The 19,569-nt window shown below is 34.7% G+C and overlaps 1 protein-coding gene across 4 annotated transcripts in view; it reads right to left on the bottom strand.

The window, feature by feature from the left end:
- Positions 1-7,514: 7,514 nt before the first annotated feature.
- Positions 7,515-19,569, bottom strand: part of DBF4 (DBF4 zinc finger) — a 30,243-nt gene continuing 18,188 nt past the window's right edge. For 3 of the 4 annotated variants that reach the window (XM_042965664.1, XM_042965670.1, XM_007076757.3), the window contains 6 exons: positions 19,315-19,351; positions 18,002-18,047; positions 14,895-15,023; positions 14,335-14,446; positions 11,072-11,196; positions 7,515-8,847 (listed from right to left, as the gene is read on the bottom strand). In XM_042965664.1, the coding sequence (XP_042821598.1) occupies positions 7,863-8,847; positions 11,072-11,196; positions 14,335-14,446; positions 14,895-15,023; positions 18,002-18,047; positions 19,315-19,351 (1,434 nt within the window). In that variant the 3' untranslated portion in view covers positions 7,515-7,862. The remainder of the gene's footprint in view (positions 8,848-11,071; positions 11,197-14,334; positions 14,447-14,894; positions 15,024-18,001; positions 18,048-19,314; positions 19,352-19,569) is intronic. The other variant, XM_042965679.1, reaches the window with a different exon arrangement.

Here is a 19,569-nt window from a genome sequence, read left to right as displayed (position 1 = left end):
AATGAATCCCACTTGATCATGGTAAATAATTATTTTAATATACTATTGAATTCGATTTGCTAGTATCTTTTTGAGAATTTTTGCATCCATGTTCATTGGGAATATTGGCCTGTAATTCTCCTTTTTAGTGGGGTCTCTGTCTGGTTTGGGAATCAATGTAATCCTGGCTTCATAGAATGAGTCTGGAAGATTTCTATGAAGTCTGTTTCTATTTGTTGGGACAGCTTGAGAAGGATAGGTGTTAACTCTGCTTTAAATGTCTGGTAGAATTCCCCTGGGAAGCCATCTGGCCCAGGATTCTTATTTGTTTGAAGATTTTTGATAACTGGTTCAATTTCTTCATTGGTTATGGATCTGTTCAAATTTTCTATTTCTTCCCTTTTGAGTTTTGGTAGTGTGTGGGTGTCTAGGAATTTGTCCATTTCTTCCAGGTTGTCCAGTTTGTTGGCATATAATTTTTCATAGTATTCCCTGATAATTGCTTGTATTTGTGAGGGTTGGTTGTAATAAATCCATTTTCATTTGTGATTTTATCTCTTTGGGCTCTCTCTCTCTTTTCTTTTCAAGAAGTCTGGCTAGAGGTCTGTCAATTTTGTTTATGCTTTCAAAACAAAACAGCTCTAGATTCATTGATCTGTTTTACCTTTTTTTTTGATTCTATATTGCTTATTTCTGCTCTAATCTTTATTATTTCTCTTTTCCTGCTGGTCTTGGTGTTTCTTTGTTGTTCTGCTTATAGTTCCTTTAGGTGTGCAGTTAAGTTTTATATTGGGGATTTTTTGTTGAGATAGGCCTGGATTGCAATGTATTTTCCTCTTAGGACTGCCTTTGCTGCATCCCAAATGGGCTAGACTGTCATGTTTTCATTTTCATTTGCTTCCAAATATTTTTTAATTTCTTCTTTAATAGCCTGGTTGACCCATGCAGTCGTTAGTAGGATGTTCTTTAACCTCCATGCATTTGTAGGCTTTCTAAATTTTTCCTTGTGTTTGATTTCAAGTTTCGCAGTGTTGCGATCTAAAAATATGCATGGTATGATCTTAATTCTTTTTTATATTTATTGAGGGCTGTTTTGTGACCCAGTATGTGATCTATCTTGGAGAATGTTCCATGTGCACTCAAGAAGAATGTGTGTTCTGCTGCTTTTGGATGAAAAGTTCTGAATATATCTGTCAAGTCCATCTGGTCCAGTGTATCGTTCAAGGCCATTGTTTCTTTATTGATTTTCTGCCTAGATGATCTGTTCATTGTTGGAGTGGAGTATTAAAGTCCCCTGCAATTACCATATTTTATCAATAAGATTGCTTATGTTTGTGATTAATTGATTTAAGTATTTGGGTGTTTTCAAGTTGAGGACATAAACATTTACAATTGTTAGTTCTTCTTGATTGATAGACCCCATAATTATGATATAATGCCCTTCTTCATCTCTTATTATAACCTTTAGTTTAAAATCTAGTTTGTCTGATTTAAGTATGGCTACTCCAGCTTTCTTTTGACTTCCAGTAGCATGATATATGGTTCTGCATCCCTTCACTTTCAATCTGCAGGTGTCCTCAAGTCTAAAATGAGTCTCTTGTAGACAGCATATAGATGGATCTTGTTTTTTTGTTTGTTTGTTTTTGTTTTTTAATCCATTCCAATGCACTATGTTTTTTTGATTGGGGCATTTAGTCTATTTACATTCAGAGTTATTATTGAAAGATATGGATTTAATGTCATTGTGTTATCTGCAGGTTTCATGCTTGTGGTGATGTCTCTGGTCCTTTGTAGTCTTTGCAGCATTCCACTCACAGAGTCGCCTTAGGATCTCTTGTAGGGCTGGTTTAGTCGTCACAAACTCCTTCAGGTTTTGTTTGCCTGGTAAAACCTTCATCTCTCCTTCTATTCTGAATGACAGCCTTGCTGGATATTGGCTGTTTATTTTTCCTATTCCACACATTAAATATTTCCTGCCACTCCCTTCTGGCCTGCCAAATTTCAGGGGACAGGTGTGCTACTGTCCTTATGTGTCTACCCTTGTAGGTTGAGGCCTGTTTGTCCCTGGGTGCTTTCAGAATTCTCTCTTTATCATTGTATTTTGCCAGTTTCACTATGATATGCCATGGAGAAGACTTATTCTTGTTGGACCTGTAGGGAGTTCTCTGTGCCTCCTGGATTTGGATGCCTACTTCCTTCCCCAGATTAGGGAATTTCTCAGCTATAATTTGTTCAAGTAAACCTTCTGCCCCTTTATCTCTCTCTTTTCTTCTGGAACTCCTCTATGATACGGATATTATTACGTTTCAATGAATCACTTAGCTCTCTAATTCTCCCCTCATGGTCTAATATTTTATCTTTTGGTTTCAATATTTTCCTTAATTTTATCTTCTATTTCACTTATTCTCCCCTCTACTTCTTCCATCCTTGCTGTCACTGCATCTAGTTTATTTTGCACCTCATTTACAACATTTCTTAATTTGTCGTGAACTATTTCTTCATTCCTTGATCTCTGCAGCAATAGTTCTCTGCTGTCTTCTATGCTTTTTTCAAGCCCAGCTACTAATCTTAGGACTTTTATTCTAAATTTCTGATCAGATATATTATTTATATCTGTTCTGAGCAATTCTCTCACATTTCTCCAGCATTCTGGAGCATTTCTTCAGAAATTCAGAAATTCTCCAGCATTTCTTACTGGAACTTCTTTTCAGGATAATTCTTCCATTTTGTCAGTTTGGCTAGCTTTCTGTCCTTTATGTGTTTTAATAGCTTGTTAGGTGTCCTGAACTTGTGAGCACTACTATATTAAAAAGAGGTCATACACTGTCCAGGACCTGGCCCTTCAGGAGGTGTTTTTGGAGTGTGTTGCATGCTGTTCTTGTGACTCTGGTTGCTTTATCTCCCTACTTGTAGTGGTGGTTTGGACCTTCCACCAGGTGTGCTTTGATTTGTTCGTTGAAGTAACCCTGTCCTACAGGATGGTTTGGATCAGACACTTCCTACATTTATAGTGTTAACTCAGGGCTATTTAAACTTGTCCTTTGTCATAATTTAGAGGATGCCACTAAGAACATCACATTAATCCATTGTATTGATATTATATTTTTCAGACCATATGAATAATAAGTTACTAACACATTGGAAACTTGGGTGAGGCATGTCTTCCAGGGGATGAGAGATGTATCCTAAGAAAGTTCAGGGGACTGTCACATCAATAACATTTTTTAGAATTCCAGTGGTCAGGGGCATGCCAGGACATCCCATCCAAAGCAAAGGACAAGTTATTGCATCCTGAACTTCCTAAACATGAAGGAAACAAAATGTTTGCTAAGCCTCTTTAGATTCTGGAGGCAGAATGTTCCAAATGGGAGTACCGCTTCCATCCAAGGGCATGAAAGGCTGCCAACTGTGAGCAGAAAATAGCTCTGCAGTCATATAACCAGGCAGGTTCAAAGGTTTGAGAGGTATCATTGGTAGAAAAACGAGTTTATGTAAAGCCCCAATAGGGAGATGACAACTTTCCCTAGGAGGCTTAGAGTAAGGCTATGCCATCTTTAGTGAATAATTATGTATTTTTGGAAAAATGAGAAGTTTGTTCTATGAGATGATGACATGAGATGAAGTACCTGTCTGTGGGGCAAAAACCATCATGTGGTCACAACTGCCAATCATGAGCTGAGGTTCTGTCAGAACTATCAAGTCATAAAATTGGGCAGATGTACCAATAATCCATTGTAAAATGGATAATTGGTACATCCAGGATTGAGCTAGATCAAGACCAGAGAGCTCAAGGAATGAACAGGCAGCTGAGATCCCCATGTCATACATTTCTATTGCATCAGTACCTCTCCCTCAGGTCATACCTACAGGTGTATGGGCCATCCCTTTGGACCAGATGAAACATGAGGAAAACCCAAACTTGGTTCATGGATTAGTTGCTTCTGTGGGTGGAAGTTTAGAATAGATGGTAGTTGCCGTACATCTCCACTCAGTGGTGACATTGAAAGCCAGTCACAAGAGAAAATCTTCCTGATGGGCAGAGCTTCAAGTGGTATACCTGGTCATCCCCTTTGTAGGGAAAGAGAACTGGCCTCAGTTTAAAATATATATGGACTGCTGAGCAGTGAGAAATGACATATGGCTGTAAAGGGACTTGGGGAAAAAAAAGATCTGAAGAAAGAGTACAAGGGGTATAGGCACATGGCACATGGAGGTGGGCACAAAGTGTGAGCATCTTCATTACTGTATGTTAATGCCACCCCAATGCTGGCACAATGGATACATGAGCAAAAGGATTATGGTGGCAGGAAAAAAGTCACATATAGATTTGACAGCATGGGTTTCTATTCACTGAAGCTGACCTCGTGTTTCTGCCATTGCCAAGAGGTCAACCTGCCAGGAACAGACACCAACATTAACATGGCACAATCCCTCAAGATCAGACCCCTGATGGCAAGTTGATCACATCAGGTACAGTAACAGAATTAAAGAATTGTGACATTCTTTAATAGATGTGGCTGTCTTAATCTGGTTCTTACTATTTAAGTCTTATTTTTTTGGTCACACAGTTTTCCCAGTGTTCAAAATTGGAGTATTTTTCTTGTTTGTGTAATACACTTTGTGTCAAGATTCTTTATGCATTTTTAATTGCCCACTGCTCTTCCCAGGCTTTTCCCTTTTTTTGCATGATATTGTAAGGAGGCTACTTCCCTCTAATATTGCCTACAATATTAATGCTAATTAATGGCCTTTATCAGTAAGGGTATGGTTCTAATTTTTAACATTACTTGTGCAAAATCACTAGTCCATATAGTCATGTAGGTGGGCATAATGTGGCTTCTTTATGCAAAGGTTGGAACCTGTGGAAACATGGATGCTATACTACTTGTGTAACAGCATTAAACATTCCTTGTAACTAACACAGCTAGAAGACTAATGTCCTTTCATTTGATCTAGTTGCCTTTGTACTTTACCATTCCTTCTCAGTCCCTGACCTACTCTCCATTATGTTACAAATGATGAAATCACAGCGTATGGTTCATGCATTACATTACTGGTCACAGCACAGAGTTCAACACCACCAAGTCTATAGTGGCTGATATCTAAGGTAATTTGACTCCACTTAATCTTTTGAGTAACCTACTGTGTAACCAGCATTCTTTCAGACCTTTTAATTTGGGAATCCCATGATTTAAGATCCGACTAGCTCAGTGAAGGATTAGTTTACATTATGCTTGAAAAATCTTTCCATCTCCTTCGGGAGAGGATGGTCTTCCTCATATTTCACTCCACTAATGAAACATAGCATTGGAATGATTCTTAATTGAAAAGTGAAACAAAACTATTTGGGCTCACATTAACCAAACTATGTTTATAGAAATTGATATTTAAATAGATATAACATTTATCATTTTAATATATTCTTTAGATAGAATAGTATTAACTACACATCCATCCTAGCACCAGTGTTTAAAAAAACCTTAATTTTTATCTGATAGCATAATAATCTCACATTTCCAGAGATAAGGATTCAAGTTCAATGGTTTTATGTTTAAGTTTTATACATAAAATCTTGTTTCCTTTAAAAGTAGGTAATTTTGTCTTGACATTCATCAAATTATTATCTACAAATTATTATAACATTAGAATTAATAACATCTATATATGGCTCCATTATTTTAATATACTAATCTATACATGCAAAGAAGTCACTGGCTTTAAAAACCATTTAAAAGATTCTACTGACATGTAAAATACACCTTTGCTAGAACTGCTTGTTACCTCAGAAAATTAAACATTCATTTTAAGTCACAAAATCACACTGTCTTTACTGCTGCTGTTTCTAGTTACTCCTAGAAAAAGAGCCACCAACTTTGAAAGCTGCACTGTTGCCCACAGCTAAAGCTAATTAGGGTGCCTTTTTTTCCCTTCACACCTTTCCACTTCAATGCTCTTGTTATCAAAGAATTAAACTTATCATGTACTTGCTGGGATTTGTTTGTCTAGATGCTTTTGGCGGAGGCTGTCACTTTTTATCAAGCAAACCAAGTTTTCTATCTACCCTGCTGAGGATTTGAAGCTTCCTTCTTAAGATGCCTTGCTACATTAAAAATTAAGTGTCTTTTTGGGAACAAATCTGGGAACCAAACCATAGTTAAGTAAACACAACCGCAAAGGCACCTTGGCCAGGTGACCATGCCTTGGTTAAAGTTAAGAGAGAAAGTATTCATACTTCTACATGGCTGCTACCTCATACACACTACTTACTGCATACTGGAGGCTCAATTACTACCTGCCACCCTCCCCTTGGTTGGGCACCCATCTGCACTGCCCAGCTCACACAAATTCTACGTGGTGGTCCTGTTACCCACACACAGAATTTGAGCATTTCTTAAAACCTGACATACTCATTATGAAGATCTTGGAGGACAGTATCTTAAAGCCCAGTGTTCAAAATAATAGTTCAAAAATGGTGTCAAAATAAAGTTTAACACTTTTAACTACTGGAAGGGTTCAGTTCGAGTCTTTTACTCCTTATTAGATACAACTAAGGCAAACAGGGCCACTGCAAATTGAAGCGACTATCACTCTAAAGTCTAAGGATCATAAAGCAAGTTTAAATACCTTTTAATTATTTGGAAAATTAAGAGAAAAAAATACCTCCTACAAATAATTTCCCAAGTTTCATCTAGGTTTTTAGAAGGCTATCTATAAAATCTGACATAGATTTACATACACACACATGCATTTGTGACAGAAAATGCTATAGTAATTTACAATGAAAACAAGGTTTGCATGAATGCACTGTAAAAGAGTATTTCAGTGATCCTACTTACTTAAGGTACCAGAAGGACCAAAAAGGTGATGAAAAGCTACTATTTCTCACTGACACTTTCCACACAGTCAAAACACACACATCAGAACATATAAACGAATACACTAGGAACCCTACAGGGTTTCAAATAATTAAGACTGGTAATCAAAGTTAATTTTTAATGACAATATATTCAAAAATATTCAATGGCACCAACTTTTATTGTGAAAATGTCATTAGCTGTAAATGCCTCTCCTGGAAGAACACACTCAAAGACAAACACCTCTACCATCTAAAGATTGAATGGTTGAAATTTTTCTTGTATTTGACTATTTTTTCCCCCTCAATTATTGAGTTGCTAAGTGCCCAAAGGCAATCTTCACAATGCTTCAATACTTTTATTTATAGTTCAATGCCATCCTCCCTCTTTCATTTCCTGATACCAAATTAGGGGATAATGAGTCATTTTGGAAGAAAATCTTTCTAAAGGTGAATAATCAACAATGGGAAATTTATTCCATATAGTAGTTTAGCTAAGTTTTTCCTTTATGGCTTCTATTTATCTCTTCAAATAACCTAACTCCTTGGTGCCAACACATGAGCAGGGTCCACGTAGGTCAGTATCAAGTAATAATGACTTCCAAAACCCAAACACAGAAATTAATACGGTTTTTCCCTTTTGTGTGAAAATTAGGTTTTTAAAAGCAATGTTCTCAGGTTATCATGGGAATCTTATTTTAATAGCCTTTGGAAAGAACTAGACTATCCAAATATATAATGCTAAATATTAATATACCCAAAATTTCACTTTAAGTTCAGTGACATAAAACATTATTCATAATTCTTAAAACATAGTGTGTAAAATAAGTCACAAGTTTATTCTACAATTTTCCTATAAAAGGTATCCAATTCTGTAGAAAAATGCAAACATCACCTTTATTGTTAATATTTACACTTAGTTCTGTAAACAAAGTTGGCAAAAAGAAAATAAACCAAGCATTCTCATACACATTATTAAAATTTTCAAGAATATGATCTTCATCACTTCTGAAAAGTATTTATTTCAAGTCTAAAAGCCAGTAAATGTAGAAGTTGAAGGGGAAGAGAAAAACACTGACAACAAATTATTTGAATTTTCTTCTTCCCAAATATCTAAAACATCACATATACCACTGTTTTCAGTGTAGCTTGTGAAACCCAAAAATTCTGACTTCTCTTCACTAGTCTGAAACAAGTCTAGTAGAGATTGTACTGGTGAACTACAAATTCTGTTTCCTTCTTGTGTAATAAATTCAGTTCTTTTCTTATCTAATTCCACATTTGGTTCCAGATTTTCTTTTTTATTTCTTCCTAATAATATTTTCACTTTCCGATGGATCTTACCAGAAGGTAAACTATCCACATTGTTGAAGTTGCATTCACTGGGTTCCTCAGGGGGACTTTGGGATGGAGTCTTTGCTTGAACTGTTAGGTGCTCCTGTGAACTGTTTATTGCTAACAGACCAGAATCATGACCAACTATTGAATGAAGGTCCTTTTCCTTCACATTCTTTGCTGGAAAAAGCACAGTATCTGACTTTTGTTTTGGTTGAGATGCAGTATTATCCATACTGACGTTAGAAACTTGTACAGATGTCTGTAGCCTACATGGACAGCGATCTACACTTAGTTCTTCTAAGTCACTTTCATTTATCATTAATTTATGTTCAGAAATGTCAAGAATACATCCCTGTTTATTTTTACGTGGAGGTAGATGTGTAAAATTTTGTTTTAGGTCATTTTCAACTGGATTTAACTTGGAACATTTACTATTTGCTTTCTCATCGAGTCCTCTCAATTCACTTGAAGGGCAGGGGATGCATTCTGAAATAAACACAAACTTCCGTTCAGGTTCCTGGACTTCTTTATACAGGAGACGCTGCTCAACTACCTGTACATTATTTTCCTTGAAGTCTTTGTGAGAAGTATGTTGCAATTCTAGCTTTTCTTTTGGTTCAGACCTTTTCAAGACACTTGTAGTAATAGGAGAAAGGGATCCAATACTGTATTTTATTCTTTATAAAACAAAAAGAAAAAATTAAATTGCTATAAAAATTCCTTAAAGTCAAATTAGTATCTTTTAAAACTACTTATGTAGCTTATTTAACTTACACAATAATACAAAAATACTGAAATCTTAACACTTAGCCAAATTTACTTTAGATGTCTTTAAAGTAATAAAACTGATATAGCTGAAAACTCTAGTGTACCCCCTCTTCTCATCTATGTTCTTCCCCTTCTTCCCAGAGGGAACCAGTATCTTAAATGTGATGTTTACAACTACTTTAACCATATAATTCAAAGAAAGAGGACAGTAAAGAGATATGGGTCTTCTCCCAATATTGTTCTCATTATCCTGAAAAATATCCTAACTTCTATGGTTTCATTTACATTAATACTGTCTCCTCATTTTACTTAACAATGTGGGGAATGAGTATTGGGACCTAAGGCAGAAACATATTCCCCACTTATTTATATTTAAGTGTAAAATATCTAAGAACATATGGAGTCAGAAACCTGGTATCTTTATACTCTAAAAATGACAAAATAGTAATCCTGAAGTTTCACACATGTATTTGACCTGAAAATCTCTTCATGGCGTCTCTTAATATCCTTGGTATGCTAGTTTGTATTACACAATCCTACTAAATTATATACAGAGAGAAATTTACCAGCTCACTACTTATGTTTTCTGTTCTACATGTCACAGATAACACAGAGAAATATAGAATTCAGCCTGCCCTTTCAAAACCAGCAAGGACCATTTTATATTTATTTTGTTTATACTTTCACTCAAGAATTCCTCTTGAACAAATGGAGTATTAAAAATGTAAAATTACTAGTCCAATACTGCTCTCTCCTTTAATGTCTAGAGATGTTTAGGTGATGTGCACACAGATGAAAATTATGCAGATAATATAATTAAGGAAAAACCAGTCTACATTTAAGTACTAGTTCAGAATTTGCTGCAGATTAAATTTTTAGGGAATTCTGAATTCTTACAGTAGCCCACATAATTATAGTTTTTTTTTTTTTTAAGAGAAAGTGAGAGAGCATGAGTGGCAGGGGGATGGGGGGGAGGCGGGGGAAGAAGGACAGAAGGAGGGAGGGAGAGGGAGAGAGTAGAGAGCAAAGGGAGCGAGGGAGAGAAAACAGAGAATCTTAAGCAGGCTCCACACTCAGCACAGAACCTGACATAGGGCTTGATCCAACAACCCTGAGGTCATGACCTGAGCAGAAATCAAGAGTCAAGGCTAAACCAACTGAGCCACCCAGGCACTCCCCACATACTTTTAATAATTGAAAATATGGTTCCTCTCCAAATATCTTAAGTCAATAATAAACAACCATTCTGAATGTTACAGAAATAAATTTAGACTGTTCTACCTAGATATAATCAAAAGACTTTGCAGTTAATTTTCTGAATCTGTACCTTGATATATTTTCTAATCTTCCTTAAGACTTAAGAGTAGACTAAAAACAGATATAAGGACTGAATAGCCTAATGAGTTACTATAAATTTTAGCAAGTGAAAGCATGTCTTTTTATTTTGGATTTATGGGAATAATCTAACCAGGATCATTTAGTCAAAGTGCAGTAAACTGCTAATGAACAGTACTGTATTCATATTTCAAAGTTCTGTTAAGTACTATTAGTAAATATTATTGGCAAGTAGAATATAAGAAAAAAAAACTTAGTGAAAGTATAAAGACTTAACAGAAGTAAGTAGAAGAAGGTTTATTTAAACTCCTTAACTAAAAATTCTAGCTCTTCTAGTCCAAGAAGATGGTAAACTTTATGGTCCCAGACCAGGGACTGACAAACTGTATAGCACATGGACCAAATCTAGTCTATCATTTATATATTTTTCAATAGAGCTTTATTGGAACACAGCCACACCCACTCACTTATATATTGGATGTGGCTGCTTTCACTGAACAATGACAAAGCTAAGTAGTTGAAATAGGTATCTTACGGTTCACAAAGCCTAAAATATTTACTGTTTGCCAACTCCCCTTCTAGACTATAACAAGACTTGAAGACCTTAAAAGTAATCTAAAGTAAGCACTTTTGGTAGTGAAGAGGGGATGGGAGTGGGGAGAAAAGAAGTAATCAGTTCTTAATCATTTACATCCTGAAAAGATATATTCCTTCTAAGAACGAAAATCTGATTTATTTTTAGTTTAATGAAACAGCTTAATATTCTGGTAAAATTTAAAACTTAGGTTGATATATTACCTTTTATTTCTAGGCATGTCTCTTTCATATTCCACAAAGTCAAAAATTAACTTAGATACAATATCATCAACAACTTGATAGTGATTACTCTGTGCAAAGTTTTTATGTTGCTCACTTAGAAGATGCTAAAACAAAAACAAAAATACACATAAATCATATAATTATATTCTTAAACGAACAGATTCCTTTTTGTTCAAGCTTTTTAATATTTTCATGCCCCTAAGATTAGGTTTCTCATAACTACTCCAAAGAAATATCCTTTACTAGAACTTCAAAGAATGTTAAGTAAAATAAATTTGTGGTTTAAATGGAACTACAAATAAACTACATCAGAAAATGAAGATAAAGATGGAGAATACAATAGTAACATTTAGCATTTAGAGTGTGCTAATACTCTTAAGACAGTATTTCCCTTTATTTTATTTCATTCTTACACAATTACCACTAAGTAAATATGGTAGGGCCTATAAAATATTAAATGAATGAAATGTTACAGTTTAACATATAGGAAAATCCAAAAGGCGATTATAACAACAAGTGAAATAAACGCTGTGAGGTACAAAAAAAGAAAGAATTCACTACTGAGGAACACATTTGAGAATGAGCAAGTAAACCATCTCAATTACCCAATGCTTATAATGGAGAATATGGAAATTATATTCTTAGTCTTTTTTTTTTTTTAATTGAAGTTTAGTTGACAGTTATTCTCAGTCTTAAGTGTGGTGCAGAATAGTAAACAAGTTCAGTGTACTGGGATAAAACTCAAAGGAAACAAAGTTTCTGCTAAATAGGTGGAATCTCCAGGCTAATTCTATTATTTCTCTGTCAGCTGATAAGGGAATTGCACCTAGAAGGCTGTACCAAGTGACTGTGCAAGAACCTCACTTCCGTTTCTCTAGTTTCATGTAACTTTTGATGATTTGACTCTATTTCCAAAAACTAAAGTCTCCAGTGATTACAAGAAACAAAAGTATTCTGGACTATTCCTTCCTAAGTTGCAAAATTGCCCACATAGAAATTATCTATACCCAGTAATGTTAAACAAATGAGAAATGATTAAAATGTAAAAAGAAACATTAACTTTTAAGTTTAGATTCCATTTACTCATGTCTTTAGGAGAAAGAAAATTAATTGTAATAAATTAAGATAACAGTCTCCCAACTTTTATGTAGCTGTCCTCTACCTCCACCTACCTCTTCTCTGAAGTCCTGACTTAAATGTCGTTTTTTCAATAGAGTTTTCTATGTCCCTTATCCAGTGTTAAGTACCCTCTCATTATTTGTTACCATTGCGCTGTATACTTCACTTTTTTGATACTATCCTACTTGCAAAGTCATGTTTTGTATCAATCTCTCTCATACCATAAAATATCTTAAGGGAAAGGAATATGTCTGCCTTGCTTGTTGCTTAATCTACAGTAATCAAATCTGCTAAATGAATGCCTTGATACAGGTGGAACTGAATCCCTAAAACCTAAGATTCAGAAAAACAAAATAATATTTTCTTTATTCTCAGCAACTAAGAAACAGATAAATAAAAACTGAAATAACAAATGATTTTAAAATATAAATCCCAACATCTACTACTTTTCCTTCCTTGTGTCAGTGACCAGGTTTTCATTTTTCAGTCCTAACATTTTTTGAACATTAAATGAGGATCACAAATTGGTATTAAAGAAAACATCCATTAGAGATTATTCCATTTTAATAACAGCAAAGCAAAATTTCAGGACCAATCTATAACTTAAATTTCAAAATGATTTTTTGGGAAGGGGAAATATTTCTAAGATAGTTTTAGCTTCTTCTGATTAAAAATAATTTTAGGGCTCCTGGGTGGCTCAGGTTGGTAAATTGTCTGGCTCTTGACTTTGGCTCAGGTCATGATCTCAAGGTTCGTGGGATCGAGACCCACATCAGGCTCTGTGCTGACAGTGCGGATCCTGTTTGGGATTCTCTCTCTCCCTCTCTGTCCTTCCTCTGCACATGTACAAGCCTATATACCCAGTGTTTTCTCTGTCCCTCTCTCTCTCAAAATAAACATTTAAAAAAATAATTTTAAAGTAACCCTACATTTCTCCTTTATTACATAAATAAAAACACAGAATACTAACACAAAATACTAATATATTTTGGGTTATAAAACAATCAAACTTCAACTTAGAGTCTAAAAACAGAAATAGCTTATTTCTTAGATATTTATAAATATTATTCTTTCTCCTTAAACTTTTTCACCACCTTCTACCAAACTAAACACCAAACATACATATCCACTAAAATGACCAACTCAAATAATAACACCTAAAATTTAATAAACACAGCTCCCACCACTGTCCAAGGTCACACAAACAGGAAGCCAGGATTCAAACCTGGGTAGCGGGATCCAAACAAAGCTTTGGTTTTTTTTTTTTTTTTTTAAATTTATTTATCACTTTACAAACTGCATCTTCATCTTGTACCCCTTCCAATGATTCTATTTCTCTTTCTGCTAATTCAAAGAATTCTACTTTCTTCTCAGCCTATTAGTTAATCATATGCTCATTTTTTAATTCCTCAGGCCTGAAGCATCTTCCCTTACTCCGAACATCCAATCCACTGGCAAACCCCCTTCACCCCATCTTTAAATATGTCCACAATCTGACCAGGCCACATCACTTCCACTTCCACTAGGTCATCACTACCAGTTTAATGGTTTTTTCAATCCCATCAAATCAGTTTAATTTAGCACTTTTGCACTGCTTATTTCAATATCCATGAGTCTTGTTCCCTCACTTCCTAGGTTTCTACTTCAATTTCACTTTACTGAATCACAATATTGCATTCAATATTCAGTTATCTAGGTTTTCCTCATGTAGTCTAAGTAAGTATCAACACTCCCATTCCTGCTTTACAGTTTCTCATAGCACTGATCTCATGTTCTTTTTACTTTTCTTACCATGTAGTTACCTATCCCCCACCCCCTTCCATAGAATGTAATTTTCACAAGGGTAGGGAATTGGTCTCTTTTGTTCAATGCTGTTTGCTCAGAGTAGTGACTGGTATAACACAGGTACTTAATAAATATTTGCTGAGTTAATGAATAAAAATGATTTTTTCAATATATTATTTTCCCACTTTGGGTTCTTAAAATTTAAGATAATTCTATAAAAAAGAAATACATGCTACTTACAAGTTATGAACCACAATCAGAAAAATAAGCTAAAATTTAAATAGTAAATATTCATAGTTTTAGAAATATCAACCCCCCAAGTATAAAATGACACTTACAGTTTCAAGATCTTCATATTTCTGCAAGCAACATTCACAGTATCCTTTTTTTTTCTTCTCTTTCAACTGGAGTTGAATTGGGATTCCACATTTATTGCCATCTGTTTGGATTCTGATAGAAATATACGGTAAAAGAATTAACTCCTGAACATTAAGAAGTAATTTATAGTGTACCGTCCTCACCTATCAAACAATCTGCTATAATCTCCAGAGATTTATATCAATAAATACTTTTAAATATCTACCTTTTTAAGAAATTAAGAAGCAAACTAAGAATGCAGTAATTATTCTGTAGAATATTGTAGATTACTTAGGAGATATAACACATTTTAATTGTAAATATCTGTAAGCCACCCCTCAACCTCAATCTATTGATCTAAATCTGACTTAGAAGAGATTCAGACTTCTAATCTAGCAGAGAGCCATTGAAAATACACAAGGGGTAAAACCGTAACAGTGATCAAACATAAACACACACACACACACACACCACCATGGCTAAATGAATTATTTCAAATATTTGCTTAAAATGAAAAAAATCACTTAAAGGTTAAACCAACCTTAGTTTAACCTGCGTTTGCTTCTGGATGCTAGATGGCTTATCTACATCAAATGGACTGGAGGGCTTCTGAATAGAATAATTTATAAAAGGCATATTGGTCAGCTGAAGATAAAATGGTCTATAAAGTCTAAAAAAGTAAAAAGACAAATACATGAAATTCTTTAGGGTGAAAAAAAACCACAACTGAAGTCTTCTATTTCAAAAACATGGAATTCATCTAGAATCTGAAATAACAGAAATCAGTTTGGCTTTCCTTCCCAATTCCTAGACCTAATTCTTTTCTTAAAAACAAACATTTTAAAAAGAATATGGTAAAATAACACAAAACTTACTATCTTAACCATTTTTTTAAAAAGTAATCTCTATGTACAGCATGGGGCTCAAACTCATGAGCGACATCAAAAGTCACAGGCTCTACTGACTGAGCCAGCCAGGTGCCCCTATTTCACCCATTTTTAAATGTACACTTCAGCTGCATTAAGTACATTTACAGTGTTTTCCAACCATTAACACTGTCCATCTCTAGAACTCTTTTCATCTTTAAAAACAGCAATTCTCTACCATTAAACAGTAACTCATTCTCCCTTCCCCACCAACTCTTGACACATCTCATTAAATGGAATCATGTAGTATTTTTCCACTTATTTCACTTAGCGTAATGTCCTCAAGGTTCATCCATGTGTCAAAAACTAATTCCTTTTTAAGGTTGAATAATAACCATTTTATGTATATACCATATCATCCATTCATTGGTTGATGGATATATGGATTGCTTCTGCTGCTGGGCTACTATGAACAGTACTACCACCAACATGGAATGTGCAAGTCTTGCTTTCAATTCCTTTGGATATATACCCAGAAGTGAAACTCCTAGATCATATCATAGTTGCAATTTTATGAAGAACCTCCATACTGTTTTCCATAGTGGTCACACTATTTCACAATCCCACCAACAGTGCACAAGGGTTCCAATTCCTCCACATCCTTGCCAATACCTATTATTCTGATTTTGTTTTTAATAACAGCCATCCTAATGGTGTGCAGTGATAGATATCTCATAGTGGTTTTGATTTGCATTTCTCTGGTAATTAGTGATGTTGAACATCTTTCCATGTATTTGTTGGTAATTTGTTTGGAGAAACATCAAGTCCTGTGCCATTTTTAAAATCTGATAATTTGATTTTCTGTTGGCTTTTTAATATTACATTTTTTAAATTAAGTTTTTAATTCCAGTACAGTTAAAATACAGTTATTACATCAGTTTCAGGTGTATAATATAGTGATTCAACAATTCCATACATCACCGAATGCTCCTCCTGTTTGCCCCAGGCATTATGCAAACTATAGTTTCTATGTTGCCTCTTCGCAGGCTGCTGTCTCTTTAAGGGCAGGAACCTAGCTATCACATGCCCTTCCAACTCACTAGTAAGTCAGCTGACTTTTAAATCTCTAAGATCCAAGTCCTGCTGGTTATACAAAATCAGGGAACTCAGCTGTTCTGGTTTTCAAAGCCAGACATTATAGGGATTCATCCTCCCCTTGTGGGCTACCTGGTGCTTTCACCTCTCCAAGCCAGGGCCTGCAGCTCCCAATCACCATTTCTGCCCTTTCTAATCTTTCAGATGTGGCTTCTTCTCCACATCTAGTTGTGAAGTTTGTTCTGCCAGTCTTCAGATGGTTCTCTGGTTTATTCATTCAGATGCAAGTGCTAACTAGTTGTAAACATGGGATAGGTTGAGGATCCTCCTCCATTATCTTCCCAAGCTCCACCCCGACCCCCCATATTACACTATATTAGATAAAGGATTTAAAAATATCTTCTCCCATTCCATGGTTTGCCTTTTCACTGCTGTGCACAGGAATTTATAATTTTGATCTAATCCAATTTATCTTTTGTTGCTTGTGCTTTTGGTATCATATTCAAGAAATCATTGCAAAATCCAGTGTCATAAAGCTTTCCCCTTGTTTTCTTCCAAGAGTTTTAGTTATAAGTCTTTGATCTATTTTGAGTTAATTTTATGTATGTTATAAATTAATATTCCAACTTCATTCTTCTGCATGTGCAGATGTAGTTTCCCCACTACTATTTGCTAAAGACTGTCCTTTCCCCACTGAATAATGCTGGCATCCATTTGACCATACATGTAAAGATTTTACTTCTTAGCTCTTTATTCTTTTCCATTGGTTTACACATCTGTCTTTATGTCGATAACAAGTTGTTCTGATTACTGTAGCTATTAGTAAATTCCAAAATCATGAAGTCTAGATCTTCAATTTTGTTCTATCAAGATTGCTTTGGGTGTGTGTGATCCCTTGCCATTTGGTATGAATTTTAGGATGTATTTCTCACTTTCCGCAAAAAACATCATTGGGATTTTGACAGGGACTGCACTGAATCTGTAGATCGCTTTGGGCAGTACTGACATGTTGGCAATCTGAAGTATTCCAATCTATGAACTTGGGATATCTTTCCATATACTGGTGCCTTCTCTAGGCCTAACTTTGAATTGCATTTTTTTTCCTCATAGTAATACGTTTCATAAAAAGAAGCACTCAACACATCTTTGTCACCTCAATGACTACCCAAAATTAATCACACATGTCTAAAGGAGTAACTAGAAGGTTAAGAAAAAGTTATCTAATTCTCATGTCAAATTAATTTCCTTGTATACAGTCTTCATTAAGATTACTCTTTGAAACTTCAGAATGAGTTCAAGAAAACTACTAAAGGTTATTCTCAGATTTTGTACTTCCAAATATTACCTAATAATTTCTTTTTCATAAAGTAGAAGCAATCTTTAAACAGTATTTCTAAATCATTAGGTACTGCATTTAGCTAGCAAATCATTATTTGAAATATTAAAAAAATGAGCTGGTTTCATGACTGCTCTAAACCAAATATTTCAAGGAATTATCATCTACAACATACTGAAACTAAATTAAGCTAAAAATTGCTTAATTTTTGAGCAAAAATTAATTAACGCTACTTTCTCCAACTTGTGCACCTGCCTATCAGTATAACTCTAACAAAGAGACCTAATAATATTAGTGGATATAGCTTAATTAATTAGATTTTTTTTCTTTTAACTGAACTTAGATACTTACTGGCTCATATCCTCCACCTTTACAAAAGGTTTTTTAAGTCTACCTGCTTGAGAACAAACAAAACATTATTATTAGATATGTATAAATCCAAGAAATTGAAAAAAAAATACTCTGGCTAAAAATCCCACCCAACTATGTACAGGTCCTCAATTTACAATCAGGATACACCTTAATAAACCCATTTTAAGTTGAAAATATTTTAAGATGAAAATGCACCTAACCTATCAAACATCATAGCTTAGCCCTAGCCTAACTTAAAGCATGCTCAGAACACTTACATTAGCTTATAGTTGGACAAAATCATCTAACCCAAAGCCCAATTTTATAATAAAATGCTGACTATCTGATGTAATTTATTGAAAACTATACTGAAAGAAAAAAACAGAATGGTTTTAAGCATACTGGTTGTTTACCCTTACAACCACGTAAATGAATGGGAGCTGCAGCTCCTTGCCGTTGCCCGTCATGAGTATTGTATGGCATACTGCCAGCCCGGGAAAAGGTCAATATTCAAAATGTGAAGTACGATGTCTACTGAATGTGTATTACTTTTGTAACATTGTAAAGATGGAAAATTATAAGCCAAACCATTGTAAATTGAGGACCATCTGTATCCATTATCCATTTCATTTCAACTCAAAGTTTTAAGCCTCAGGTGAGATATTTTACAATATCAGCCCATTTCCAAAATACCAGAAGTTCTGTCTATATCCTGAGATTCTTAAACTGAAGGGATCCCCCAAAAGATCTATGAATAGAATTCAGGAGAATAATGAGCTAAAACAGGAAAAAATTTCAACTTTTATTTTCACTGATCTCTAACCAAAATTTAACATTTCCTCCAGTTATGCATATAAGGAACAGGATCACAGTGGTATTAGCAGTGCCTGTAATTCTGATACTGAATAAAAGAAATACTTTCATATTAGTTATTACAGATATTCGAAAGCACCAATGATAGCTTACCACTGCAAAATTACAATAGCAATTAGAATCACTGCTAGAACTCATTTTTAATGTGTAAAAAAAATCAAGTATATCATGATTTCATAACTCAAAATATTCTGACAACTGAATTTCATTTACTGACTTTCTCAGTAATCTAATAATTTTTCAAATGTTTTTAAAAACATTATTCTGAAAAGGGGTCCATAAGTTTCACCAGACTACCATAGGTGTCCATATTCTAAAAAAGGCTAAGACCTACTGAACGAGTTCCCTGAAGGGTTGTTTACATGATTTTTCAGAGGAGTTTTATATGTTCTATTTTCTAAAGGCAAATCAAACACACTTAAGGATATCAAAATACTTACTTCTTGCTTTCTGTGTACCAATACCTACTCTTTTCCCCTAAAAAGAAAAAAAAAGAAAAAAAGTGAAAACACTGGATTTGAAAGTACTGTGACAATGGCAACTGCAATGGCTCTTTTTATCCTGAAGACCATCATACAGGGAAAGTATTAAATAAAAAAGGGTGATTACTGTAGTTTTGGTGGGGGGGGGGGGCGAGAAGTTTGCTTTTAAAAATCAACTCAACCAAAGACATGAAACAATGAACATAAAACAAG

This window comes from Panthera tigris, chromosome A2 (assembly GCF_018350195.1).
Source record: "Panthera tigris isolate Pti1 chromosome A2, P.tigris_Pti1_mat1.1, whole genome shotgun sequence".
Lineage (NCBI taxonomy): Eukaryota > Metazoa > Chordata > Mammalia > Carnivora > Felidae > Panthera > Panthera tigris.
Note: the sequence above shows the minus strand (reverse complement) of the source record. Positions and strands in the feature narration are given on the sequence as shown.